General features: G+C 39.8%; 2 protein-coding genes across 5 annotated transcripts in view; one reads left to right on the plus strand and one right to left on the minus strand.

Annotated features, from left to right (window-relative positions):
* Positions 1-3,227, plus strand: part of ALDH1L2 (aldehyde dehydrogenase 1 family member L2) — a 44,235-nt gene extending 41,008 nt beyond the window's left edge. For all 4 annotated transcript variants that reach the window (XM_087766430.1, XM_087766431.1, XM_087766432.1 and 1 more), the window contains 2 exons: positions 293-492; positions 1,541-3,227. In XM_087766430.1, coding sequence (XP_087622556.1) covers positions 293-492; positions 1,541-1,596 — 256 coding nt within the window. In that variant the 3' untranslated portion in view covers positions 1,597-3,227. The remainder of the gene's footprint in view (positions 1-292; positions 493-1,540) is intronic.
* Positions 3,228-3,409: 182 nt separating this feature from the next.
* Positions 3,410-8,945, minus strand: NOPCHAP1 (NOP protein chaperone 1). Its single transcript, XM_087766433.1, has 4 exons — positions 8,809-8,945; positions 7,539-7,625; positions 5,711-5,847; positions 3,410-4,076 (listed from the first exon to the last, which is right to left on the minus strand). The coding sequence occupies exons 1-4, from the start codon at positions 8,876-8,878 to the stop codon at positions 3,894-3,896; spliced, it is 477 nt and encodes a 158-aa protein (XP_087622559.1). The 5' UTR covers positions 8,879-8,945; the 3' UTR covers positions 3,410-3,893.
* Between the last annotated feature and the right edge of the window lie 763 nt (positions 8,946-9,708).

A 9,708-nucleotide genomic window follows, 5' to 3' on the forward strand; every position in this document is an offset into this window, starting at 1 on the left:
AGCTGAGCAAAGTTGGTATGCGTACTGCAACTCTTCTTTTGACATTTCTTAGTGTAGGTCTTAACCATTGAAATGCAAGGTTACAATCTTTGCAAGTTTGAAGCAAGGGTATGGATTTCCATAGATCTGTCAGATTAGACACACAGATTAGTCTTTAATAAATTGTCTTTAAAAAAACTAACTGGAGAAGAAAGAGCATGGGAAAAGGTGCTTCAATGACATTGAATGTGGAAGGTTGCTAACACTTGTTTATCTTACCTAGCTGCAATTAAATAATTTCTTTCCCCTGTAGGGATGTCGATGGAGTGCTGCGACGGGCAAATACCACAGAATATGGTTTAGCTTCAGGAGTTTTCACAAAAGACATAAGCAAAGCTCTCTACATCAGTGAAAAGCTAGAAGCTGGAACGGTTTTTATTAACACATATAACAAAACTGATGTGGCAGCACCATTTGGTGGATTTAAACAGTCTGGCTTCGGGAAAGATTTAGGTGAGTTGTTCTCTCCTTCCCTCATTTCACATCTGACAGTCCAAATGAATGAAAAAACCAACCGTACCCGTGTAGTGTATCTAGTAAAACATGAGCTATGGATGCATTTCCCGTATCTCCTACATTCCTCCCATTACAGTCATCTAGTTCCTCTCCCATCCCTACAGTATTCCCGCCTCAATACCTCCAGTCCAACCCGTCCTGTACATTTGCTAAATAATGCTACGGCATGCAGAATATTCCTCTCCAACTCCTCTCAGAGCAGTCACATTACAGCTTGTCCAGAGCTGTGTACAGGCTACGGAACACTGTCAAGCAGCAAAGGTATTGGCCAAAACCTTCCTTCCTTTCCCTCAGAAAGAATACTAATTTAGGTTTCTCCTCTAAACTTGTAAGAGCATGGGAAACTTTTTTTTTTTTGCCTTAAAATGTCATCAAAATTTGCCGACAGCCACAGAGAAAGATGCATTAAAAATATCTTTTCTTTTCAAAACCAGCTTTTAAAAAAGCGAGGTCTAGTCTGTCAAAGAAACTTTACAAGTCTGGACAGATCAAGCCTTGTGGCAAAGAAAAATGAAAGAAAAAAAAATTCCCAGTGACACAACAGATTTTTGCCTTTGGAATCTCTAGCAAGTATCAGGCATTTCCTGAAACCACAATGAGTAATAGTATCAGGAAAAAAAGATTACAAGTTTTTACACAGCTTCTTTACCTAGAAACTTAACATAGGCAAACCAAAGTTTGTAAATTCAACTGTGAGCCCCCAATGGCCATCCAGAGACTGCCGCTGCTTCAGTCCCACCCAGGTGGCTGCTTGTTGAATTCCAGCTCCTTTTTCTTTCCACATCTGTTGGGTTTGGCCTCTTCTTGTCAAACCAGTTCTGTAAATCTCAGTGGGAGGGTAAGTTAATTAGTTCCTCGTTGTTCCTTAAGGACTCAAATATTAGCTAAAGCATTTTAGATTTTTTCTTAATAATATAGTTACAGTCTCTGACAACATTCTCTCATGTAGCTGCTATTCTAACTGGTGAATATTGTGCTTGTACAGGTGAAGAAGCTCTTCATGAATATCTTAGAACCAAGGCTATCACTGTGGAATATTAAAGTAACAGCCTCACTTGGAAAGTAAACTTTCAGCAGAGTTCGAATCTTAATGACTCCATGAAACACTTAATACCATGCCCAGGATAGGCTGTCTGCAGTGTTACAACAACAACAACAAAACAAAACACCCACTCCATGGATAAGTTTCTATAAATCAGGTCCAAATTTTAGTCTCAGTGAAAGAGAAAAGCATTTGGAAATTAACCCGAAGTTATTTAAATTATGCAGCAGCAGTTCTCAGCACAATACCCCCCAAAAAACTAAGAGCATGGTTTGGCTTATTTTTTTAAATACAACTGAAGAAAGAGTTCTCACATGCCTACTTCTTATTTGTGTGAACATAATATTCACATGATCATTTTAAACCCTTAGTCATTAGGCTTCTCTTAAAGTTGAACTAAAATATAATTATGCCATTTTTGCTATAAACCAGTTCAAGTTTTACAGTAGCAATTAAACATTCTGCTCTGGTGATTCTTCAGCAGTACAGAAAACCTTTGTGCCATAAGAAGTAAATCAATGCAAGAAAGTGCACTTACTATGATCTTTGTATAGTACATACAGAGTTCAACATTGGTGTTAAACTATGCATATCCAGCTAAAGTTACTGAAAATATTTTCTATCTTTTTGTTGATATGGAATGTGTGATCTGCCTGCCATTTGAAAGGTGGTTACCTTAACAGATTAAAATCACTTTTTGTGTCTGTGCACATGGACTGTTATCACTGTTTTATACAGCATGATTATTACTTTGTATTTCGTACTTTTTTTAGTTTACAGGAAAATCTCTTGTCAAATGACTGAGTTAAGATGTTGGCTTTCAAACTTTCTTCAGTTTGAAGCAAATTTTCCATAGATAGAGACCTTAACTAACACACTAAGCCTACTAAGACCGCTTGCTCTTCTTAGAGTGCAACTCTGCCCACAGCTTAATCTGATCTGTGGGCTGCCATTAAAGTAGCAGTCCCATTCTTTAATTCTCATCCTTCCCCTTTGCTAAAATATTTTGTGGTTTAATCAGTTAATCCCAATAAATCATGCCCCCATTCTATTTTTAAGAAGCTGCATTGAAAGAAAGACCTTGTTATTTCTTATCACAACTATTACAGGAACAGATATTAAAAATAGAGCTTCAAGTATGGGATTCAAAATAAAATTCTGTAAATAACTGCAGGTTTCAAGTCATGATATTAAGTTTAATATTTGAGCAAATACAATATAGAAAATTTTACTTTAATGGTGTAGAAAATACAAAGTTCCTTTCAGAAACAAATGATGACATCCAGGAGCATGATAGATACTTCTGAAATGCAAACCGATCTATGAAGTAAATACAACAGCCCAAATCATTGTATTTGGTCCATCTGAGGTAAGCATGAATGAGACACACTTACACCAATTTTGGTTTCACAATTGTTTCAAGCTAACCTAAGTACAGGCCAGCTGAAAATTCAGCTTTTTATTCTCCTGGCAGTGACAGTTGTTAACGAAACGGAGAGGACAGAAACACGGCAGGGAAAGTGGGAAATGAAAAGTGCAGCTTAAAGTAATTGTAACACCACAGAGGCAGACTTGACCGTTTAAGTACTGAGGGTATCTGCACTACAGCCACAAATGTTCCAGATATGAGCTAGCAACCTACCCGTAATGATACGGAGCTCAGTGCAGGCATAGAGGGTAAGTAATGCTTTGCTGGACTCTCTCTTGAGTCATGGCTGTCCTTACCCACACCAGCTCATCTTGAAACGAACTTGGCCACTGCTTTAGCGTTCAACAGTTACTGTCATGAATGCAATATAGACATACCTCTAATGTACTTTAAGATAATGTTTAATATTGAAGACATTGTACATAACACTTCACAGGACATGCAGTATAAAAAAAAAAAGCTTTTTTTCTAGTTAACTCTTTCCTGCCCTTGAAGCAAAAACTTCTTCTAGCACATTACAAAAATCTTTCTTCAACAAAGCAACAGAACAAAAATTTTAACTTAATAAGTTCAAGTGTCCCAAATTCTAGCTGCTTTATTAGTCTAACCTACTATGAAGTTCATTTCCATGTTGTTTGATAAATAAAACCGTACTGAATTCTTCAGAAATCCAGCCTGCCTCAGTCATGAGTGGATCCTGAACTCTCCACCATGTAAACTATAGCATTTCACATGATCCTGAGGGATGCTATATTGGGAAACAAGGTAGTTTTAAGGGCCAAGTCTTCAAAGTAAGAAGACACTATTTCATTTTTTTGTTGACTTTTTTTTTTTGCCTTTTTTTTTTTTAAGTAAAATAAAATGGATTTACTCATTCACTTTGCTGTCCAAAATTTCTATTTTGCCCTTTTCTCCCTTTTGTTTGGGAAACTTAATGTTTTCTATTGTCACTTCATCAGTTACACAGTCATCTTCAGATTCCGAGTCATCCTCTGAAGTTAGTATCTCTTCATCTGTATCAGAATCACTCAGTTCAACTACAGCCACATTCTGGGAAAAAAAAAAAAAAAAGACCTTAGTTAACACATTATACATTTCTATACCACTTCTATCATTTGAGTAAAACATAAAGCAAACACATGAAACAGCCTACTACCATAAGAAAACCACAACCACAATTAGACAGACTTTTGGGTTCTCCTAGGATTACAACAAATATCATGAACAGATTCCCAAATATTTAAATTGTAATTTGTATTGTCCTATAGCAAATATAAGGCCATTTTTATGTCATTATCAAAGAGAGAAATGAGTCAATAGCTGAACTCGTATAGTCTAAATCAGATATTTAAACTGACGAGCAGGAGGCATCAAAACTAATTTTCAATAAAGAATTCAAATGAAACCATGTAGTGTATAAGGGGTCACGACATATATACAAATGTGTGTGTATATATATTTATTAATATAGTTCATATCTTATAACCTAATAGTGTTCATGGCACTACAACTACTGCAAAATAGCAAGTAGTTTAAACCACCAGGATATTTTTTTGAAGTAAATGTGATCATACATTTCCATATGCAGAACCGTAATTTTTGAGGTCTGTTTTTCTCTCTTAAAATATCTGTCTTACACTGATAATCCTCACCTCAAAAACCTCCTGTATGCAGCAAAGCAAAATACAGGAATTTGAGGTGCAAATAAATTTCTTCACTGATTTGCAAATAGCATTAAGCTATTCATCACTAGGTCTCCTGGCTTGTTTATAATAAAGACAAGACACTTGTCAGATACTGTCACATGAAAAATATTTTTAAAATCCTGTCCAAGTTACCCATTCCACTTCAGCATATTAAACCAAACAATTTTCGTGATCCACTTCGTCTTCTCACTCTTTATTTGGAATTCTTCAGCATATAGCAGCACTGGACAACCTATTGCATGTAGGCTGGCTACAATCTACAAGAACTCTAAATCCAACCCGTGGCCAATAAATTATTCTGACAGCTCACACACCAAACCCCAGGCTGCCTTATTTCTGCCTTTAATCTTGTGGGTCTGCAGGCCGGAAGGCACTTGTCTGGGACACGCACATATCACATCACCTTCACATTAAAATTTTCGTACATGAGCATGTGCCTGCAGCGCTTCCGTTAAAAACGGAAAGAAAATATTGATGTGAGTGTAAATAAGTAGACAAATACCAGCCATGAAGGATCACAAGAACACTAACAAGTTTTCTAAACCCAAGACCTCTAGCCAGTCCTAAAAATACCTACAAAGCACAGCTGAAAGCCAGTTATTACTCTCATATTAAAGCCTTCTGTTATGCCTTACTATGCCTTACATTGCCCAGTTTCTAAACCAAATTACCCATGAGACATTTAAAATACAATTTGTGACTTACTTTTGATTCAGAGTCGCTGATTCAAAAGTATCTGTTTTTCTGGCCTTAAACTACTTCATCCCCAGTCATTAAATTCTGCAAGTATGAAAACCAAGTAGTAAATTTTAACCAAATAAGCATTTTTATTACATCTGTGTTTTGAATTTGCAGATCGCAGACTAAAATGGTAAAGACTTAGCCTTATCTATCAAATTAGCTCACTCTAAGATCAGAGGATTATTTTAATCGCACCTAAATTTACTTTATAAAATAAAAAATACAGTAAGTATTTACCATTTCTATAACTTTTTCTGTTGCACTGTCTAGATTTTCAATATCAAACTGATGAGCTGGTGCTGTTACCATTTTTCTTCTTAGCTCATCATTTGCATGGGCCATCTGTGGTAAAAAGCTCTGTACTCGGTCCAAAACTGAAAAAGAAATAATTATCACATGTATATATACAAACAGATGAGCATTAGTTTATATATTTATACCTCAGAAATCTAAGCATTTAAACAGATTCCATTTCAACTGTAATTTCCAGCTGTCTACCGTATTTAAGATGTTTTAATAGGAGGATTTATTACAGCATTCAATTTCCCAAGACATAAACAGCAAAAAGGTATTGAATCTATTGGTCAGCATGTGGTGCAGGAAGAAATGACTTAAACAATTCCATTCAAATTCTTAAAACAAAATGTGACTACTTTACAAAGAACGTGCTTGTAAATTCCATGGTTTTAAAGACGTATTGAGTGCCATCTTGAGAAACTTCCACATCACTATTATCTCCAGTGGAAACATAATTGTTTCCTCCTTTCTTCCTTATTAAAGTACAGACTGAAGGTCTCAAAGAAGATGGAAAAATTAGCTGTGGCACAGATGCCACGCTACACTAAAGAAAGTTCAACATAGTTATCAAAAGGGGCTCTGAAATTGAGATGGTGGGAGAGAGACGCATGCTCTAGGTTGAAGTGTAAAGCACTTATCTTCTACAGAAATACCCCTCTAAGCTCAGTGGGACTTCCCAACAATTTTAAGATAATCAGTGTCATCAGGAGAATCACACCCGTTTCCCTTCCATGGAGGAAGGGAATATTTTCAGCTGCCTCCAGAGTTTCTTCAAATAATCTTCGCTCCACACATGCAGATGAGCCAATCACTAGTTTTCATTCTCTGCGAAGTAAGAGGTACTCTTCCAAGTGAGCTCCACAGAAGTCTAACGGGTATAATCTACCTTTGAGACACTGTCGGCTTTGTAGAGACTTTTATCCAAGAAAGAACTCGATATAACAATTTGTTTTTTCTATTACTTTTTAAATCTCAGCTCAATCACAAAATAAAAAGACAATGATTTGATAGGAGTTCATTGTAAATTAAATGCGTTTATACACAAAATATTTTATACTGAGAAATTACTTCTGAAAAGAGATGAGAAGCCCAGATCAGCAAAAAAGCAACAACTCTACACTGGAAAAGAACAATCTGAGACTAAAGAACTCCCGTATATTTTCATGAAGAGAAAAAGTCCTGAAGATACACTGCTTTCAAAGAATAACTATTTTTACACTATATCCTCCTATGCGTGGAGTTACACTGAAGAGAACGTTAGCAATCTATATGTAGCTTTGACTAAGAAAGAAGGAACATAGCTCAATTAAAGAAAAAAAGTTTTCTTAATGCATTAAAATTCATTTGTTATGAATGAATGGTTATATGATCCAGCTTAATAATTTTGCCAGCACATTCATTAAAAATAAAGTTCTGAAAGTGATCTACGTAACTTGCATGAATTTGAAAGTAGCTGACTAAATGAAGACCAAAGGTACAACCTGGCAAATTCACTATATGCAGACAGCGTGAGTATTTCTCCAAGGAGAACTTAAGTCCCTAAAACTTACAGCTGTAGCGCCTAGCATTGCAAAAATCTAGCTTTGCAGAAGCAGCAGTTACATGATTAACCTGTGGGATGTGCAACTGCAATGGAGGACCTAGCACGAGTAGAAACAGAACACAAGAGTTTCTCCCTTTACTAATGCAAGGAAAGCACAGAAGCAAAAGTCATGTCAAATATGTTACCTACTACTTGATACTGTTCCAATAATGAAGTCCTACTTACCATTACTCCTTGGGATCCTAACTGTCTGTAAAGTTGTGGCCTTCTTGCTGCTACATTTTGAATTAATCAACAAAGTTTCTTCCAGCCCTGGAAACAAACAAGGATTTGGATGTTTACCTGTATCAACCACAAATGTCACATGTTAACCGTGAGGCTCTCTTGCTGCTGCTTCTTTTCCACCTTTCTACAACAAGACTAAAAATGAGGATTCAACTGTCTCTGCCTCCAGGAATTCCACTCTGTGTTCCTGCAAATACTGTTTGTTGATGTCTGTCTGGGGTGGTCATCTCAGTACTTTTGTGTGTAGTAGGCAGCAAATGTCTAGAACTTGCTACCACAAGAGGCTGTGAAAGCAGACGGATCAGCAGGTTCAACATGGAATTAGACAAATTCAGGGCAGCAGAGTCATAATCAGACACTAAAAGGAGCGAACAGGAATGTACCCCCTAGCATCCCTACCCCTACAATTGCAGACACCCGGCAATGACAAGAATGGGGAGCACACAGTGCTTAAACTCACAAGTTCTCTGTGATTATCGCTTGCTATTGCGGTTGTTGGAAGGAAGAATACCGGGCTCGATGGACCACTGGTCTGACCCAGCAGGTCACTTCTTACAGGCTCCCACTGCTTTTGAACACTTTTGTCAAAGATTTATTTAGCGACGGATATCAAGGCACAGAGAAACCACCTGCAATAACGCAGGGCGGTAACAGCCGACGCCTGCTGGTCGCACCGATTTAAATCCCTTCCCTCACCTGCACGGCGGCGACCAGCGACAGCAGGCCGCGCACGCTGGTGCCAATGGCATAAAGAAGTATTTTCACGAGTAGCATCGTAAAATCCAAATGATGTGGTGAAACCGCATTAATTAGACAAGTTAGCTCGTACGACCGCCAGCACAGCCATCAGCCCCTTATCAGTGAAGCTTTATTTCTTTTTAATATTTTTTTATCCTCAAAGAAATGTTGTTACGACTATCGATACTAATTCAACGTTTGTTTTGGGTTTCCCCCCCCCGGTATTTGCTTCGTAGTACACTAGCAGTGCCCGGGAAAACGGCAGCTCCTCGAAACACGCGAGACGGAATCAAACGCGAGGCACTAGCGGCCGGGCGGGCTGAAAAGCCCCCTCCCTCGGGCAGCCCGCCGGCGGGCGAGGCCGGCGGCTCCCCACCAGCCAAGCCAAGCCAAGCCAAGCCAAGCCAAGCCAAGCCAAGCCAAGCCAAGCCAAGCCAAGCCAAGCCAAGCCGCCCCGACCGGCCCCGCTCACCTCCTCGGCGCCCCACGGCCAGCAGCTCCCGAGAGGCGGCCGGGCCCGCCGCTCCGCCGGACGCCGCCATGACCCGACCGAACCGGAAGTGGCGGCGGGCCGGGCGCTCGCCCTGGCGCAGCCGACACAGCGCAGCGCCCCCTGGAGGGCGGGAGGGGCGGAGCCGCCCCGAGGCGGCGGCGGGGGCGAGGGGCTCCGCGGCGCAGCCGCCGCTCCTCAGGCAACCGGCACGAACACCCGCGCTCCCGTACGGCTGGGGTCGACAGTGCAGGAGAGGAAAACCATGCACGTTACGTTGTATTTTAAAATCCTTATGATTGGGCACGAAACGTCCAACCCACCACTTGGAGGAGAAACGAGGGTATGAAACCAAGCTGCGAGCAGGGAACATCCCTCCAACGCCTGCCAGCAGCCGCGCTGCTTCGCAAACTTTTCCATTTTCGTTGTCAGAATTTGACAAATGCACCTAAAATTATATTTCAGACCCGGAGGGGAATTTTAATTATCTTTTGGAAAAGAAACTTGTACAACTGTCAAGTTCGGTCGACGTTGGTCAACCTGTTATTCAAGATTTGCTCTACAGCCTCCGCCCCTATCTGTTTATAATCTAGACAATGTGAAAACTGTAAAAAGAGAACTGCATGGTTCATGAGAGACGAGACGGGAAGTCCAAGCCAAAAATGAGAAAAAAGTAGTAATCAGGTAAGTGGTGCTTATATGCCCTCATTGCAAAGAACACAAGGAAAAAAAACCACCCATATCCCAGCATCTTAGAATTAACAAATACAAAGGCGTAAGAAGCAAACCTTCTGCAAGGCCTCATGCAAGAGGCTGCAGTGTGGCTTTCCTGACAGACCGGCCCAAGCAAGCGTCCTGTGCCACCTTCCCGGCCAACCTGCA

Source organism: Nipponia nippon, unplaced genomic scaffold (genome assembly GCF_047370975.1).
Source record: "Nipponia nippon isolate SJK-2023a ecotype South Korea unplaced genomic scaffold, ASM4737097v1 scaffold_3, whole genome shotgun sequence".
In the NCBI taxonomy this organism is placed as follows: domain Eukaryota; kingdom Metazoa; phylum Chordata; class Aves; order Pelecaniformes; family Threskiornithidae; genus Nipponia; species Nipponia nippon.